We start from the raw sequence: 20,282 nt of genomic DNA on the forward strand, positions 1-20,282 counted from the left end.
CAGCAAACTGGATGCAGTCTATCACAGTGCCATCCGTTTTGTCACTAAAGCACCTTATACCACCCACCACTGCGACTTGTATGCTCTAGTCGGCTGGCCCTCGCTACATATTCGTCGCCAGACCCACTGGCTCTAGGTCATCTACAAGTCCATGCTAGGTAAAGCTCCGCCTTATCTCAGCTCACTGGTCACGATGGCAACACCCATCCGTAGCACGCGCTCCAGCAGGTGTATCTCACTGATCATCCCTAAAGCCAACACCTCATTTGGCCGCCTTTCGTTCCAGTACTCTGCTGCCTGTGACTGGAACGAATTGCAAAAATCGCTGAAGTTGGAGACTTTTATCTCCCTCACCAACTTCAAACATCAGCTATCTGAGCAGCTAACCGATCGCTGCAGCTGTACATAGTCTATTGGTAAATAGCCCACCCCTTTCACCTACCTCATCCCCATACTGTTTTTTATTTATTTACTTTTCTGCTCTTCTGCACACCAATATCTCTAACTGTACATGACCATCTGATCATTTATCACTCCAGTGTTAATCTGCAAAATTGTAATTATTTGCCTACCTCCTCATGCCTTTTGCATACATTGTATATAGACCCCCCCTTTGTTTTCTACTGTGTTATTGACTTGTTAATTGTTTACTCCATGTGTAACTCTTTGTTGTATGCTCACACTGCTATGCTTTATCTTGGCCAGGTCGCAGTTGCAAATGAGAACTTGTTCTCAACTAGCCTACCTGGTTAAATAAAGGTGGAAAAAAAAATGAAAAAAAAAAAACAGCCCTGTGTTATCCGAGTTGGATGATGTGTGTTGCTGGGGAAACAGTATGCAGGTAAAGATCGCTCAGCTTGTCTGACAACAGGAAGGGAAGGGATAGCGGTACAAATGATGAATGACGACAGCTTACCTAAAACACATTGTGAATGTGTGTGTGTTAGAGGTCGACCAATTATGAATTTTCAACGCCAATCCCGATTATTGGAGGACCAAAAATGGCCGATATCGATTAATCGGATGATTTTTATATATATATATATATTTGTAATAATGACAATTACAACAATACTGAATGAACAATGAACACTTTTATTTTAACTTAATATAATAAATAAATAAAATCTATTTCGTCTCAAATAAATAATGAAACATGCTCAATTTGGTTTAAACAATGCAAAAACAAAGTGTTGGAGAAGAAAGTAAAAGTGCAGTATGTGCCATGTAAAAAAGATAACGTTTAAATTCCTTGCTCAGAACATATGAAAGCTGGTGGTTCAATATTCCCAGTTAAGAAGTTTTAGGTTGTAGTTATTATATTATAGTTATTATAGGAATTATGACGAGTCGACTATTTCTCTCTATACCATTTGTATTTCATATACCTTTGACTATTGGATATTCTAATAGGCACTTTAGTATTGCCAGCCTAATCTCGGAAGTTGATAGGCTTGAAGTCATAAACAGCGCTGTGCTACAATCATTGCTAACGCAGTAAGGTTTGAATGAATGCTTACGAGCATGCTGCTGTCTATCACCGGTCAGTCAGACTGCTCTATCAAATATCAAATCATAGACTTAATTATAATATAATAAACACAGGTCATTAATATGGTCAAATCCGGAAACTATCATTTCGAAGAAAAAAATGTTTATTCTTTCAGTGAAATACGGAACCGTTCCGTATTTTATCGAGCGGGTGGCAACCCTAAGTCTAAATATTGCTGTTACATTGCACAACCTTCAATGTTATGTAATAATTCTGTAAAATTCTGGCAAATTAGTTCACAGTTCGCAACGAGCTAGGCGGCCCAAACTGTTGCATATACCCTGACTCTGCGTGCACTGAATGCAAGAGAAGTGACACAATTTCACCTGGTTGATATTGCCTGCTAACATGAATTTATTTTAACTAAATATGCAGGTTTAAAAATATATACTAATGTGTATTGATTTTAAGAAAGGCATTGATGTTTATGGTTAATGCACTTGTGTTATATCATCACCCGTTGGCGAAGTTGAAGTAGGCTGTGATTCGATGATAAATTAACAGGCACCGCATTGGTTATAATCAACGCAGAACAAGCTAGTTAACCTAGTAATATCATCAACCATGAGTAGTTAACTGGTGATTATGTGAAGATATCTTATAAAAAACATTCTAAGTTTAATGCTAGCTAGCAACTTACATTGGCTCCTTGCTGCACTCGCGTAACAGGTGGTCAAGCCTGCCACACAGTTTACTCGTGGAATGCAATGTAATTGGCCATAATCGGCATCCAAAAAGGCAGATTACCGATTGTAATGAAAACTTGAAATCGACCCTAATTTATTGGCCATGCCGATCGGTTGACCTCTAGTGTGTGTACATGATGTGTTATGTTATGTATGCTGGTTCTTTTGTACCCTGATTACACAATTAACAAATTATAATTTATACAATAAAGACTTTGACTGATTGATTTATCAATCAATCAATATCAATCAAATGGATTATATAAAGTCGTTTTTACATCAGCAGTTGTCACAAAGGGCTTATACAGAAGCCCAGCCTAAAACCCCTAAGAGCAAGCAATGCAGAAGTAGAAGCACAGTGGCTGAGAAAAACTCCCTAGAAATGCAGGAACCTAGGAAGAAACCTAGAGAGGAACCAGGCACCGAGGGTGGCCAGTCCTCTTCTGGCTGTGCCGGGTGGAGATTATAAGAGTATAGGCTATTAAAGCCAGATCGTTCTTCAAGATGTTCAAACGTTCATAGATGACCAGCAGGGTAAAATAATAATCACAGTGGTTACAGAGGGTGCAACAGGTCAGCACCTCAGGAGTAAATGTCAGTTGGCTTTTCATAGCTGAGCATTCAGGTCAAGACAGCAGGTGCGGTAGAGAGAGAAATAGAGACATTTGTCCTTGATTGATTGACTGAGGTAGATGTCATACGTACTTGGGCTCGAAGACCTCGTTGTGAATGTAGTTCTCAAAGGTCTTGCGGTACTCTGAGTCCTCTGCCTCCTTCTTCAGCTGTTTGTCTGTTTTGGGACAGGCACAGCAGCGGCCACCCTGCCCCTCATCCTCAGTCTGGTTCCACTTGGCCTCCTCATCACTGTCCACTTGGGTGGGCACCCGTGACGGCAACTTCATACCTGAAGGGAGGGAGAGACAGAGTCAGAGGCAAAGACGGACAGAGACACAGAGAGGCAGAGAGAGAAATAGACAGACAAAGATGGAGACAGGAGGAGACATACAGAGAAAGTTAGACAAAGATGGAGACAGAGACAAGCGCACAGAGACAGGCACACAGAAACAGGCACACAGAGCCTGGGGAGCCTGCCATTAATTGTCAGCAATTTCTTTGCTGGTTGATATACACCTACTCTGACATTATTCCCCTACAGACTAGTGTTGTCTAGACTCCTGACTGTTTGGGCGAGTGAGTGGGAGTAGAGGAGGAGAAGACGTTAAAGTAGAGCATGTGTGTGTGCCACAGAGTGAGTGGCTGCCACTTATTAGAAGGCCAAATCAGGTAAAGAACTATTCCATCCACCTCAATCACAGAACTTCACAGTCTCACACACCCTGACCTTTCAACAGTGTTTTCCAAGTACATGGAGTAACACATAGAAAACATAGCCAGCCAGGGTGTTCCGGACTGGGGTGAATTTCTTTTGTAGAATGAGCTCTATTTTGGTAGCCTCTGGTACATTCTAATGCCTTGATTCTATTCGAAATACACAACTAAATCATTGAAAACTTTAACGACTTTACCTCCCAGATTGGTAAAATGAGGTGTATTATTGAGAAAAAAAGAAGAGACTTCACAATTAAAATGACTGAAAATGTATGAATTCAGCATGTTAGTTGTTTTGGATATTGTAGGCCAGTGGTATTCAAAGTCGGGGTCGTGGGGAAATTGCAGTCGGGTTGCCTTTTTAGGTGGAGGGGGCGAATTAAGAGTTCAGATTATTTCATGGGACAATACACAAATGTCATTGAGAAACATTTTTACACTATTTTAAAAATTTCACCTATATTTAACCAGGTTGGCCAGCTGAGAACAAGTTCTCATTTACAACTGCGACCTGGCCAAGATAAAGCAAACCAGTGCTACACAAACAACAACACAGAGTTACACATGGAATAAACAAACGTACAGTCAATAACACAATATAAAAAATCTATATACGGTGTGTACAAATGAGGTAAGATTAGGGAGGTAAGGCAATAAATAGGCCGTAGTAGTGAAGTAATTACAATTTAGCAATTAAACACTGGGGTGATAGATGTGCAGAAGATGAATGTGCAAGTAGAGATACTGGGGTGCAAAGGAGCAAAAAAATAAATAACAATATGGGGATGAGGTAGTTAGATGGGCTATTTACAGGTGCAATGATCTGTGAGCTGCTCTGACGGCTGATGTTAGTGAGGGAGATATGAGTCTCCAGCTCAGTGATTTTTGCAATTTGTTCCAGTCATTGGCAGCAGAGAACTGTAAGGAAAGGTGGCCAAAGGAGGAATAGGTTTGGGGGTGACCAGTGAAATATACCTGCTGGAGCGCGTGCTAAGGGTGGGTGCTGCTATGGTGACCAGTGAGCTGAGATAAGGTGGGTCTTTACCTAGCAAAGACTTATAGATGACCTGTAGCCAGTGGGTTTGGCGGCGAAAATGAAGCGAGGGCCAGCCAACGACAGCATACAGGTCACAGTGGTGGGTAGTATATGGGCTTTGGTGACAAAACGGGTGGCACTGTGATAGACTGCATCCAATTTGCTGAGTAGAGTGTTGGAGGCTATTTTGTAAATGACATTGCCGAAGTCAAGGATCAATAGGATGGTCAGTTTAACGAGGGTATGTTTGGCAGCATGAGTGAAGGATGCTTTGTTGCGAAATAGGAAGCCAATTCTAGATTTAATTTTGGATTGGAGATGTTTGATGTGAGTCTGGAAGGAGAGTTTACAGTCTAACCAGACACCTATGTATTTGTAATTGTCCACATATTCTAAGTCAGAACCGTCCAGAGTAGTGATGCTGGACGGGCGGGCAGGTGGGGGCAGCGATCAGTTGAACTTAGTGCACTTAGTTTAACTCGCATTTAAGAGCAGTTGGAATAGAATAGACCTACAGGCCTCCCGAGTGGCACAGTGGTCTAAGGCACTGCATCACAGTGCTAGTTATGCCACCAGAGATTCTGTGTTCGAGCCCAGGCTCTATCGCAGCCAGCCGCGACAGGGAGGCCCATGGGGCGGCACATAATTGGCCCAGCGTCGTCCGGGTTAGGGAGGGTTTGGCCGGCAGGGATGTCCTTGTCTCATCGCGCACTAGTGACTCCTGTGGCGGGCCGGGCGCAATGCACGCTGACCAGGTCGCCAGGTGTACGGTGTTTCCTCCGACACATTGGTGCGGCTGGCTTCCGGGTTGGATGGGCGCTGTGTCAAGAAGCAGTGCGTGCGGCTTGGTTGGGTTGTGTTTTGAAGGACGCATGGCTCTCAACCTTCGCCTCTCCCGAGTCTGTACGGGAGTTGCAGCGATGAGACAAGACTGTAACTACTACCAATTGGATACCACAAAATTGTGAAGAAAAAAACATAGGGGGGGGGGGGGGTAATTATTATTATATAAAATAAAAAAACAGAACTACAGGTATGACTAAAGAATGAAGGTGTTAAACATGAGCTTTAATACACAGAAAGCAGCAGTTGACTACTTCATTGTCAACTCTTTAATCAAATCAGTAGGCCATTTCACTATCTTTAATAATACCATATATGTATCATGACATTAGCTTTTATAAACTTCAATCCATTTTCTTTTATCACTACCAATTGTTACTGCAGTGAGTGTTCAACATAAATTATGAAAACATTCAATGATTATCTGCAGATAATCGGCAAAAAGCAGTAGTAGCCTATCATTACGCCGACAGAGATGGCCGCCTCGCTTCGCGTTCCTAGGAAACTATGCAGTTTTTTGTTTTTTTACGTGTTATTTCTTACACTAGTACCCCAGGTCATCTTAGGTTTCATTACATACAGCCGAGAAGAACTACTGAATATAAGATCAGCGTCAACTCACCATCAGTACGACCAAGAATATGTTTTCCGCGATGCGGATCCTGTGTTCTGCCTTACAACCAGTGTAACGGAGTGGATTACATGCAGCGACCCAAAAAAACGACTCAGAAAAAGACGGAAACGAAGCGGTCTTCTGGTCAGACTCCGGAGACGGGCACATCGTGCACCACTCCCTAGCATTCTTCTTGCCAATGTCCAGTCTCTTGACAACAAGGTTGATGAAATCCGAGCAAGGGTAGCATTCCAGAGGGACATCAGAGACTGTAACGTTCTCTGCTTCACGGAAACATGGCTAACTGGAGAGACGCAATCCGAAGCGGTGCAGCCAGCGGGTTTCTCCACGCATCGCGCCGACAGAAACGAACATCTTTCTGGTAAGAAGAGGGGCGGGGGCGTATGCCTTATGGCCAACGTGACATGGTGTGATGAAAGAAACATACAGGAACTCAAATCCTTCTGTTCACCTGATTTAGAATTCCTCACAATCAAATGTAGACCGCATTATCTACCAAGAGAATTCTCTTTGATTATAATCACAGCCGTATATATCCCCCCCCAAGCAGACACATCGATGGCTCTGAACAAACTTTATTTAACTCTCTGCAAACTGGAAACGATTTATCCGGAGGCTGCATTCATTGTAGCTAGGGATTTTAACAAGGCTAATCTGAAAACAAGACTCCCTAAATTTTATCAGCATATCGATTGCGCAACCAGGGGTGGAAAGACCCTGGATCATTGTTACTCTAACTTCCGCGACGCATATAAGGCCCTGCCCCACCCCCCTTTCGGAAAAGCTGACCACGACTCCATTTTGTTGATCCCTGCCTACAGACAGAAACTAAAACAAGAAGCTCCCACGCTGAGGTCTGTCCAACGCTGGTCCGACCAAGCTGACTCCACTCTCCAAGACTGCTTCCATCACGTGGACTGGGAGATGTTTCGTATTGCGTCAGATAACAACATTGACGAATACGCTGATTCGGTGTGCGAGTTCATTAGAACGTGCGTTGAAGATGTCGTTCCCATAGCAACGATTAAAACATTCCCTAACCAGAAACCGTGGATTGATGGCAGCATTCGTGTGGAACTGAAGGCGCGAACCACTGCTTTTAATCAGGGCAAAGTGTCTGGTGACATGACTGAATACAAACAGTGCAGCTATTCCCTCCGCAAGGCTATCAAACAAGCTAAGCGCCAGTACAGAGACAAAGTAGAATCTCAATTCAACGGCTCAGACACAAGAGGCATGTGGCAGGGTCTACAGTCAATCACGGACTACAGGAAGAAACCCAGCCCAGTCACGGACCAGGATGTCTTGCTCCCAGGCAGACTAAATAACTTTTTTGCCCGCTTTGAGGACAATACAGTGCCACTGACACGGCCTGCAACGAAAACATGCGGTCTCTCCTTCACTGCAGCCGAAGTGAGTAAGACATTTAGACGTGTTAACCCTCGCAAGGCTGCAGGCCCAGACGGCATCCCCAGCCGCGCCCTCAGAGCATGCGCAGACCAGCTGGCCGGTGTGTTTACGGACATATTCAATCAATCCCTATACCAGTCTGCTGTTCCCACATGCTTCAAGAGGGCCACCACTGTTCCTGTTCCCAAGAAAGCTAAGGTAACTGAGCTAAACGACTACCGCCCCGTAGCACTCACATCCGTCATCATGAAGTGCTTTGAGAGACTAGTCAAGGACCATATCACCTCCACCCTACCTGACACCCTTGACCCACTCCAATTTGCTTACCGCCCAAATAGGTCCACAGACGATGCAATCTCAACCACACTGCACACTGCCCTAACCCATCTGGACAAGAGGAATACCTATGTGAGAATGCTGTTCATCGACTACAGCTCGGCATTCAACACCATAGTACCCTCCAAGCTCGTCATCAAGCTCGAGACCCTGGGTCTCGACCCCGCCCTGTGCAACTGGGTACTGGACTTCCTGACGGGCCGCCCCCAGGTGGTGAGGGTAGGCAACAACATCTCCTCCCCGCTGATCCTCAACACTGGGGCCCCACAAGGGTGCGTTCTGAGCCCTCTCCTGTACTCCCTGTTCACCCACGACTGCGTGGCCATGCACGCCTCCAACTCAATCATCAAGTTTGCGGACGACACAACAGTGGTAGGCTTGATTACCAATAACGACGAGACGGCCTACAGGGAGGAGGTGAGGGCCCTCGGAGTGTGGTGTCAGGAAAATAACCTCACACTCAACGTCAACAAAACTAAGGAGATGATTGTGGACTTCAGGAAACAGCAGAGGGAACACCCCCCCATCCACATCGATGGAACAGTAGTGGAGAGGGTAGCAAGTTTTAAGTTCCTCGGCATACACATCACAGACAAACTGAATTGGTCCACTCACACAGACAGCATCGTGAGGAAGGCGCAGCAGCGCCTCTTCAACCTCAGGAGGCTGAAGAAATTCGGCTTGTCACCAAAAGCACTCACAAACTTCTACAGATGCACAATCGAGAGCATCCTGGCGGGCTGTATCACCGCCTGGTATGGCAACTGCACCGCCCTCAACCGTAAGGCTCTCCAGAGGGTAGTGAGGTCTGCACAACGCAGATTGATTTGATTTCAAATGAATGTCCCTCAAACCGATGCGTTCTGGTTCCGTGCCCCTAACAAATCCGATCAAACAGAACAACTCATCACTGGGCTACACTGACAAGTCACTTTAGCAGTCACTTACAAGTCTTCACGGGTTTAGAATCCGAGGAAAATACAAACAAGCTCTTTGGTTTACTTGTTCCGATGCGATACCATGGACATTATAACAATAATTAAGTGGATTTCAACTCATCGTTACCACTTACATTACATGGGAAGTGTAAATTCACTCACAGGAGACAATGAAGAAACATCATGGTCTCCCTCCCCCATGAAAATACATTTGACTGCAGCCAACCACGGTGTACAAAAATAACACAGGTATCAGAGAGGCGGGACAGACAGCAGACTGACAAACCAGCGGTTTCTCTGTCATCGCTCACTTTGTGACTGACAGGTACCTGTCCTACCAATAGATCACTAGATTATGCATATCGTTCGGGAGAAGCCTATACAGACTCTTCTGACTTGCGATTTAAAAGTTTTAAATGAAAAGAAACCTAGTTAATTTATGATGTGGAAAAAGTAGCTTACAATTAAATCTGTTATCGGCTATTTAGACGCTTATGGAAAACACTGCCTTTCTGGCAGTAGTCCAATAGAGTAGAATATTCCACCGAAGAAGACACTCACACTCACCTTTCTGGCAGTTGTCAAACTAATGATAGTCGCATAACTATACTGAACAAAAATATAAACGCAACATGTATAGTGTTGGTCCCATGTTTCATGAGCTGAAAATCAATGAAATTGTTGCATGTTGCATTTCTATTTTTGTTCAGTATACATGATGCCTATGAACCACCTTTCTGACTGAAGTTACATTTGTAAAATAGAATAGAACAGTCTCTCTAAAACACACCTTTCTGACAGTAGTCAAACTTGTAGAGCTCGCTGGCCTCAGGCTGCTGCTGACAGTACACCAGGTAGTGAGTGATGTTGCCGTTGGGGTCCGTTGGGGGCTTCCACTTCAGGATGATCTGAGAGGACGAGTTAGATGATGAGATGGGGTCCAGGGGCACGGACGGTTCTGGGGGAGAACACAGATACATACCATACGGGTTACTAATGTCTATGACAGAGAAACTCAAATCTGGACCTGATGTCCAATTCCACTGCTGGTTTTCATACACCTGCCTTCGAATCTGAGACTGATTCGAACTTGGGACATCAGGTGAATGCAATTAACTACCAGGTAAAAAAAGGTCCAGAATCAGATTTGAATATCCCTGGTCTATGATATAAACCAACTAAATTCTGTTAGTGCAGGGGTATTCAAATCATGGCCTTGAGGTCTGTACACTGCTGCTATGTACTCATTCTTCCTTGCTAACCATTGAAGAATTTTAGACTGGGTGTACTCGGGCCAAATAACCAATCAACTAACTACTGGGGAGGGTTGAGCACCAGTAGTCCTGCGTAAGTCAATGCCCAGACATGAACTCCCCTATTTAGTCAAATAACAATATGATAACCAACAAAAAGGTTCAGTGTTCGATATGCTTATTTCTAAATAACTATAGTGTATGTATCAGCAGTGGAAGGGGGAGGGGTAAAAACCCCAGGGTGAGTGACTGACAGGACAGAGAGTACCAGGCATCACTGTCTGTACCGGTGTGTGATGACATTCGGTCTGTGACTGATGATGATGACGGTGACACCTACAGGGTACAGACATTGTCAGACTCTGTTAGAGAACAATGAACAGTAAGTCTAATGACAAATTCTCCTCTCGAGGTGTGTGTGTGAGCGTTTGTGGGGGTGACGGAGTCGTGACACAGGACAGGTGCCTGACAGGCGAGGTGGGTGAAACTAGAAAAACCAGAACACCCTGGAGAATGCACGCCACCCTCCAGCCAGCTTGTCGATAGTGCTGTGCCAGCTGCTATGACTTTAGAGAACAAAGATCATGTTTAATGAAAGCTTCTCCTAGAGGTATGTGTGGTTGATGGAGTCATGACACAAGACGGGGTGAACCCAGGTTCGGTTCAACCTCCACAAAGACAGAGAGACAGAGGTAGCCTGGATGCCAGCCAAACATAACGTGACAATGAGTGACAAGGACTTAATAAAGCGGAAACAGATGTGGGACCAGGCTAGAGACGAGAACGGTGAAACTGTAATTACAGTAGAACACTGTTTGAACTGCAACTAGAACACCCTTGACATGCCTGCCCGACTCCGATGGCTGTGTGCCAACTGTGGCCTCACACCAGGCTGCGTGGTGCGACGAGGCGGCACTGTAATGTGGTTTATCAGGAAGGAAGGAGACAACGCACAACAAGTACAAAGGAAGCCAGTCAGACTAACTTAGACACCTGTCTGTGTTCAACCCTAAATCACAGCCTGTTCTCTGGAGACACACACAGTGACACACACAGTGACACACACAGTGACACACACAGTGACACACACACACAGGGAGATCTAAATGCACGCAGGGTGACACACACACACACACACACAAGGTGACATCAGATTCATGACCTCAGCTTGTGTGACTTCAGACATTGGGCAGAAAGCAGAGACACAATGAGACTGGGAGGTACAAGTAGCACTCCTGTCTCATCATCATTTCCTTCCTCTTCCCTGTTCTCGTGCCATTAGCTATGACACCTCAGCTAACAGTCGAGGTGAGGCAGAGGACAACAGCCAATTTACCAGCTACTGTAGCTCTTATACCACTTATCCTAACCAGGGGTGGTCAAATCCTACCTTTGACTCTTGAGAACCTGCTAGCCAATTAATATATTGGATAGTCCACTCACAGAGTTGGTCTGATTAAGGGGTTGGGGGAGGGAGGGCTTGAGATCACCAGAGAGAATGAGGAGTCTTACTCACAGAATTGAATGAAGAACTGTATGGTTGCATCACAAATGTCACCCTATTCCTTATATGGTGTACTACTTTCGACCAGGGTCCATAATGGTCAGAAGTAGTGCACTATATAGGAAATAGGGTGCAATTTGAGAGGTAGGCAATATCTCAATAAGGGCTCTTACTGGTGGCGTTGGTCCTGACGTAGATGATCTTGCTCTTGGCCCCGAGGACCTGGTGTTCATCAGAGGCAGAGAGCTGGGTCTTGACCATGATGGCGTACTGCGTCCAGGGCTTCAAAGACAAGATCAGGGTACCTGGAAGGAACAATAGTATTGGTACATGTTTCAGCACGGACACTATTGAGCGAAACACTTGTTGTTCTTACCTTGCTACTACAGTGAATCGGGGTACCTGGAACAATTTTACTAGGATGTGTTGCAGCACGGACACTATTGAGCAAAACACTGGTTGTTCCTTCCTTTCTACTACAGTGACCCGTATGTACCTGTACTGTATGCTGAAAGTTGTCAAATATGAATGGCTAAGCAGCTAAAATAATTTAACCTTCCATCCATTCTGTATAGTTGTTAGACAGATTGACAGACAGGTGACACTCATGATGGATTAAAGATAGACTCAGCTAAATGCAAGACTTCGCCCTCACACAGTCACACACAGCATCATCGCACGTGCAAGAGTTCATGCTGTTACAGCATGGTAGCCAGGGCAGGGCACCAAAACAAAACTTCAACGCTCTTAGTTGTTGTGGAAATTGACCCACTTATACTCTTTACTTTCTGCAGCTACGTCATATTGCTGAGTCTACCTTTAATCAACCGAAACCATTGTTTTGTCCATTTTTATTTATGCACATTTTGGGGCATCATGTCTTAATAAACATAATATTTCTGCATCCAAACCTCCATTTTGGATTTCCCCCAAGATGTTGACAGTGTACAGGCATCTATCCTTTCCAATACAGAAGAGAATGAAACGTTACCTGGCTCCACCTGTGGGTTGCCCTCTGTAGCCCGGGCTGGAGGATCCAGGTCAACTATTACCCAGTTAGAACCACACGCGTCCTGGCCGTCAAACTCTGTCACGTTGCGGTAGGGCCTGGGAGAGGGGAGAGACACAGAATAGCATAGATAAGAAATAAGGAGAAACACATACTGCTCCAAAAAGGTCCTTAGAAAGGAGGAATTGTACTAGGCTCCAGACTACATTGAATATTCTGCAAGTTCTTCAGAAAGGAAGTGGTTAAATGGTATTAAGTTCCTAGGGACGACTGTTTGTGGCCCATAGTGTACTGATACAATTAAAACTCCACTTCTCTGGAAACTGCTCATTCCCAAAAGTAACTTGAGGGCTTTGGACTCCAGCTGCCCTTCTGAAAAAAAAATTCAGATGGCACAGTCATGTCTGACACACACACACACACACACAAATGTGTGTACTTACGCTTCCTTGTAGAAGAGCATGAAGCCCAGCAGGTCTCTGAAGTCAGGAGGCCAGAACGGTTCCCACCTGATCACGATCTTATCGTGTGTGGCACGCACCCGAGTGAACCTTAACTCCTGGTTCTCACCTGAGAGAGTCACACACACACACAGGTCGCTGGTTTGAATCCCCGAGCCGACTAGGTAAAAATCTGCTGATGTGCCCTTGAGCAAGACACTTAACACTAACTGCTCCTGTAAGTTGATCTGGATAAGAATGTCTGCTAAATGACTCAAAAAAAAATATATATATATCTATATAAAGTGTGTTCATCTCTGCAAATGTGTGTGTTGGCATTCATGCGTGTGTGTACTCAAGACTGTATGCTCCTTACAGGAGGCCTGGTCTCCATTGGTCTTGGATACGATGTCGTTCTTGTGCTGTCTGTCTTTGGTGCCTGTCACCTCCTCCATCTTGCGGATCTCTGACATGCAGAGCTTAATGTTGAGTTGAAAGAACATGCGTCCCTGGAGGATGGTCAGGTTGTGTTTGTTCCAGTCCCACAGCTGACGCAGGTTCTGGTTGTCTAACGCATAGAACGAGTAACCCCTGGGGAAGAAACAGACACCAGGGTTGGGGTCAATTCCATTCAAATTCAAGTCAATTCAGAAAGTAAACCAAATTCCAATTCATTAAATATAATTGGAATTGGAATTCCTGTGTACTTTCTGAATTGACTGGAATTGACCCCAACCCTGACAGACACATTATACTGATGTATTTTTAAGTGTATTTTAAGTATTACTGACAGATCTAGTTTAGAATATGAGAGGAGGAGGAGGAGGAGGAGGAGGAGGAGGAGTAAGAGGAGCAGAAAGAGAAAGAAGCGAACTGCAGGGCTTGGAAGAAGAGAGTTGGAGGAAGAGGACGAGAAGGAAAGTCAACTTACCCGTCTATCAGTGTGTCCCCTCTGATGACCTGTAGTTTGCGGAGGAAGGAGAGAGAGACGAGGGCGTAGGAGCGCCTGACAGTCAGATACCCTGTTATCTCCTCCAACTGACCAAGGTTAGCCTCCAGCTCTGCTGCTATGTTATCTACACACGCACACAATCAAATGATTATTAACTTAGAAGGAACTTTGGTTACAAGCAGGGGTGACATAATGACACACATATACTTGTAAATTAGACAAGGGCTCAGAATACTCACTTCCCCCTCTGAGGTTGATTTCCATGCTGCCGTTGAGCACGGTGCATCCTCTCAGAGCCTGTGCTGCTGTCACAGAGTCCACCATCTTCTGGCCCATACACACCTTAGGACACAGCCCAGCACATGGAGTACAGATTAACCTGCAGGAGGAGATGGAGAGAGCACACACGTCAGATATGGATTTTTCCCCTCATCCCTACAGTAGAGAATCGCAATATTATTTTTTGCCATTTTATATTGATACTCTGACTCCAAGTACATATTAGTAAAAAAATGGCTAGGTAGTTAACATTAGCTAGCCCTAAATCGGCTGTACCTGCACCAAAACTACAGATTGTTTTAAAATGTTTGAAATGGTGTGCCAACATGTTAACACTTATCTCTAAAACTCGTCTCTCTCTTGTTCCTCAGCAGCAGACATATAGTGAGCAATATGTTTGGAAAATCGGATCACAATAAAATCACAGTTTATATAGAGTCGTGAGACACATAGAACCGCAATACACATCGTATCAGCACCTAAGTATCGTGATAATATCATACTGTGAGGTCCCTGGCAATTCCCAGCCCTAAGGTCATACGGTACAAGTCAGAAAACACACTCTTGGGGTAGAGACACAGACTAACACAGTCAGAGAGTTCACATAGTCACCGAGTTCGACTCACAGGAGGTGGGAACCACTTCACAGACATAATCAGACTCTCACTTGGCGGTACACGCACACACACGCGAGCAGAGTTTGCCCAACAGCTACTCTATAACCTCAAGTCACCTCACGATGAATTGAAGGAAGTAGACAATAATCCTTCCATCTACCCCTCAACCTTCCCAGAGAGAGGGAGAGCGGATGAGAGCGAGGACTACTCTATAACCTAACAATGGAGTTAAGTTCAATCTTTCATAAGAGGGAAGTATACAATGTCGTACACCCTGATCAAGCCCTTCAACCTTCAAACACAGAGCCAAACCATTCACGATGTGTCAAGGTAGTTTTTATGCTGACTGGTTTGAGAGGTGAGAGAATGATCTGGTCTAGTGAGCACATAAGCGCGCGCACACTCACTATGTTATCCACACACTCGCACACACTCTGGCAGCTCCATCGAGGAAGAGGACATTTGTCTTCCAACCGTTGTTGTTGGGTTCAGTGTGCGTTTCTCCTAGGGCTGTGTCCGACTAAAGTAAAACGTTTCTCTATCTCGCTCTCTCAATCTACACACAATACCCCATAATGACAAAGCAAAAACAGGTTTTAAGAAATGTTTTCAAATGTATTTTTAAAAATCTAGTGAAATATTACATTTACATAAGTACCAGATCCTTTATTCAGTACCTTGTTGAAGCACCTTTGGCAGCGATTACAACCTCGAGTCTTCTTGGGTATGACGCTACAAGCTTGGCACATTTGGGGAGTTTCTCCAATTCTTCTCTGCAGATCCTCTCAAGCTCTGTCAGGATGGATGGGGAGTGTCGCTACACAGCTATTTTCAGGTCTCTCCAGAGATGTTTGATCGGGTTCAAGTCCGGGCCACTCAAGGACAATCAGAGACTTGTCTCGAAGCCACTCCTGCGTTGTCTTGTCTGTGTGCTTAGGGTTGTCCTGTTGGAAGGGGAATCTTCGCCCCCAGTCTGAGGTCCTGAGTGCTCCATTCACCTTTCCCTCAATCCTGACTAGTCTCTCAGTCCCTGCTGCTGAAAAACATCCCCACAGCATGATGCTGCCACCACTATGCTTCACCGTAGGGATGGTGCCATGTTTCCTTCAGATGTGACACTTGGCATTCAGGCCAAAAGGTTCAATCTTGGTTTCATCAGATCAGAGAATCTTGTTCTCATTGTCTGAGACAATTTAGTTGCCTTTTGGCAAACTCCAAGTGAGCTGTCATGTGCCTTTTACTGATTAGTGGCTTCCGTCTGGCCACTCTACCATAAAGACCTGATTGGTGGAGAGTTGCAGAGAGGGTTGTCCTGATGGAAGGTTCTTCCATCTCCACAGAGGAACTCTGGAGCTCTGTCAGAGTGACCATCAGGTTCTTGATCACCTCTCTGAACAAGGCCCTTCTCCCCCGATTTCTCAGTTTGGCAGGGCGGCCAGCTCGAGGAAGAGTCTTTGTGGTTCCAATCTTTTTCCATTTAAGAATGATGGAGGCCACTGTGATCTTAGGGACCTTCAATGCTGCAGAAATGTTTTGGTACCCTTCCCCAGATCTGTGTCTCGACAAAATCCTGTCTTTGATCTCTACGGACAATTCCTTGACCTCATGGCTTGTTTTTTGCTCAGACATGCACTGTCAACTGTGAAACCTTATATAGACAGGTGTGTGCCTTTCAAAATCATGTCCAATCAATTGAATTTACCACAGTTGGACTCCATTCAAGTTGTAGAAATATCTCAAGGATGATCAATGGAAACAGGATGCAACTGAGCTCAATTTCGAGTCTCATTAGCAAATGGTCTGAATACTTATGTAAATAATGTATTTCTGGGGGTTTTTAATTTAAATTTGCAAACATAAAAAATAAAAAAACTATTTTCGCTTTGTCATTATGGGGTATTATGTCTCGATTGATGAGTGAAAAAAATCATTAAATCCATTTTAGAATAAGGCTGTAACGTAACAAAATGTGGAAAAAGTCAAGGGGTCTGAATACTTTCTGAATGCACTGTACATTAAGATCCACAAATGGGCACATTTATAGGCTCACATTTGTGAGCAGACCAGATAGCCCAGGCCTACTTCTATGCGTAATCAAGTGCTCAACAATGACATGAGCGCTCCAAACAAAAGAAAATTTATGAATTTACAAAAGTCGAACTTGAATTCCATAAACCAAATCTTGTATCTGTAGCATAGGTTATGCGCTCTGCAAACAACGTGTCCACTCCAACAATGAGAACAGTAAACGACTTTAATAATAATGTATTGAATGCATTAACAGAAATGCAACCAACATTGTACATTAGAAATTATGGGAATTAACAGTAAATGTACTACTGGTGATATATGCAATGGAGAATTGATAGACTTACAATCAAAGGGAAAACAATTCACACAATGAAGTTCTGAAACAATGAATGTGCATGAATTGGCTGGAGAGAGTGCATTCTGGAGAGAGACATGCGTTGTGAATCTTTAGCCACACTTCTTCTTGGACTCCGCCATCCCCGTTGCCTCTGCAATGGATAAGCCCACTGAGACAGGCACAAATCAGCCAGGTGTCTTGTGTGCCCCCTCCCAAAAATATACGCGTTACTGCTCAATATTTAAAAAAATATTGTCCGTCAACTAAATGGGGTCAGGTCTAGTTTCTTCCTGCAGCATTTGTAGCATATTTTCATGGAAACGTGTGTCCGTGTGTGATTTGCTAAAACTAATACGTGAGGAGTGGCGGTATGTGGTGTTGGATAGAGCAACACTGTTGTAGCATCAGCAAATGACCCCAGTATATAGTGCACTATAGTCACTATGGGGGCCCTGGTCAAAAGTAGTACACTAAATAGGGAAAAGGGTGCCATTTGGGATGCATTCAATAATGATAGGCAGGCGGGATGACATACAACACTACTTATTATGTATAGTGAGAGCGAGAGTGAGTGAGAGAGGAGAGAGCGAGCGAGAGAGGAAAAGAGTTGGGATAGTGGAGGGAGAGGGTGAGAGTAGAAAAATATGTGTGAGAGAGAGAGAGAGAGAGAGAGACATGGAGAGAGCGAGAGAGACACGGAGAGAGAAAGACACGGAGAGACACAGAGAGAGAGAGAGAGAACAGAAGGAGAGATTTGAGGAGAGGACAATGGGTGGTGAAATGCAGGCCATAACCTGTGGGGCCATCAGACTCCAGCTACCCAGCCACCAACCTTGGCCCACCCTCCAGCCTGCCCCTCCCCAACCACACAGCCAGCGCCTACCCAGCAAGCCACGCTGTCACAAAAGACACTAAGGCCTGAAGAGGCCAGACCCATCTCTGTCCAACTAATGATTAGTGTGTCTGGAGTCTGTCTCTCTCGCGCTCGCGCGCACACACACACTAGATGAAGGTCACTGTGATAAACACACCCAGATTCTTCTCTCTAGTTGCTAGCCAGGATTAGAATGCACACAAGCACACACACACACACACACACACACACACACACACACACACACACACACACACACACACACACACACACACACACACACACAACCTTAAACATTGTTATTGGCAAATCAATGAGCACTGTAGCCTAGCCCTGCATGAGTGACTGTCTCAGCTGGCTTAGTTCAGACTGGATCAGCTATGGAGTGGAGACAGCAATAGCAAACAGAATTGAAATGCTATGAGGAATTTATTCTGTAGCCCAACACAAAACACTGCACACACACACACAATCACCACTGCCCTGTTTTCCCTGCCTGCTTTGCTAGCTGCTCTGACCTGAACTTGCTGAACTGTCTGCATAGCGTATACACTGTGCCAACCAACGCCTCCACACTCCCACTGCAGCGCCGCACATGCGCACACACAGCCGTTGTACAACAGGGGAGCCTTGCAGTGCTGCACTGTACAGCAGAAATTAGCAGGACGTGATGCAAAGAGCTTTTGCAGCATTTCGATCTAACTGGCAGAACTCCTCTGAAACCACACTGAGACGACTGCACATGTACCTATTGAGACGACTGCAGACACGTACATATCGAGACGACTGCAGACACATACATATCGAGACGACTGCAGACACGTACATATTGAGACGACTGCAGACACGTACCTATTGAGACTACTGCAGACACGTACCTATTGAGACAACTGCAGACACGTACATATTGTGACGACTGCAGACACGTACATATTGTGACGACTGCAGACACGTACATATTGTGACGACTGCAGACACGTACATATTGTGACGACTGCAGACACGTACATATTGAGACAACTGCAGACACGTACATATTGAGACAACTGCAGACACGTACATACTGAGACGACTGCAGACACGTACCTATTGAGACGACTGCAGACACGTACCTATTGAGACGACTGCAGACACGTACCTATTGAGACGACTGCAGACACGTACATATTGAGACGACTGCACACGTACCTATTGAGACGGCTGCAGACACGTACATATTGAGACGGCTGCAGACACGTACATATTGAGACGGCTGCAGACACGTACATATTGAGACGACTGCAGACACGTACATATTGAGACGACTGCAGACACGTACATATTGAGACGACTGCAGACACGTACCTATTGAGACGACTGCAGACACGTACCTATTGAGACGACTGCAGACACGTACCTATTGAGACGACTGCAGACACGTACCTATTGAGACGACTGCAGACACGTACATATTGAGACGACTGCAGACACGTACATATTGAGACGACTGCACACGTACCTATTGAGACGGCCCTCTAAACTTTCAGCTCATACAAGGAGAAGACTGATCAGAGATGCAGCCAAGAGGCCCATGATCACTCTGGATGAACTGCAGAGATCTACAGCTGAGGTGGGAGACTCTGTCCATAGGACAACAATCAGTCGTATATTGCACAAATCTGGCCTTTATGGAAGAGTGGCAAGAAGAAAGCCATTTCTTAAAGATATCCATAAAAAGTGTTGTTTAAAGTTTGCCACAAGCCACCTGGGAGACACACCAAACATGTGGAAGAAGGTGCTCTGGTCAGATGAAACCAAAATTGAACTTTTTGGCAACAATGCAAAACGTTATGTTTGGCGTAAAAGCAACACAGCGCCCTGAACACACCATCCCCACTGTCAAACATGGTGGTGGCAGCATCATGGTTTGGGCCTGCTTTTCTTCAGCAGGGACAGGGAAGATGGTTCAAATTGATGGGAAGATGGATGGAGCCAAATACAGGACCATTCTGGAAGAAAACCTGATGGAGTCTGCAAAAGACCTGAGACTGGGACGGAGATTTGTCTTCCAACAAGACAATGATCCAAAACATAAAGCAAAATCTACAATGGAATGGTTCAAAAATAAACATATCCAGGTGTTAGAATGGCCAAGTCAAAGTCCAGACCTGAATCCAATAGAGAATCTGTGGAAAGAACTGAAAACTGCTGTTCACAAATGCTCTCCATCCAACCTCACTGAG

The 20,282-nt window shown here is 44.9% G+C and overlaps 1 protein-coding gene across 1 annotated transcript in view; it reads right to left on the reverse strand.

Moving 5' to 3' along the window:
• LOC109872364 (insulin receptor) overlaps positions 1–20,282 on the reverse strand; it is a 103,987-nt gene that overhangs the window by 21,996 nt on the left and 61,709 nt on the right. The window contains exons 5-12 of the mRNA XM_020463571.2: positions 14,162–14,301; positions 13,902–14,046; positions 13,347–13,561; positions 12,974–13,100; positions 12,513–12,628; positions 11,695–11,826; positions 9,555–9,722; positions 2,944–3,142 (exon numbers count right to left, since the gene is read on the reverse strand). Coding sequence (XP_020319160.1) covers positions 2,944–3,142; positions 9,555–9,722; positions 11,695–11,826; positions 12,513–12,628; positions 12,974–13,100; positions 13,347–13,561; positions 13,902–14,046; positions 14,162–14,301 — 1,242 coding nt within the window. The remainder of the gene's footprint in view (positions 1–2,943; positions 3,143–9,554; positions 9,723–11,694; positions 11,827–12,512; positions 12,629–12,973; positions 13,101–13,346; positions 13,562–13,901; positions 14,047–14,161; positions 14,302–20,282) is intronic.

Source organism: Oncorhynchus kisutch, linkage group LG27 (assembly GCF_002021735.2).
Source record: "Oncorhynchus kisutch isolate 150728-3 linkage group LG27, Okis_V2, whole genome shotgun sequence".
NCBI classification, from domain to species: domain Eukaryota; kingdom Metazoa; phylum Chordata; class Actinopteri; order Salmoniformes; family Salmonidae; genus Oncorhynchus; species Oncorhynchus kisutch.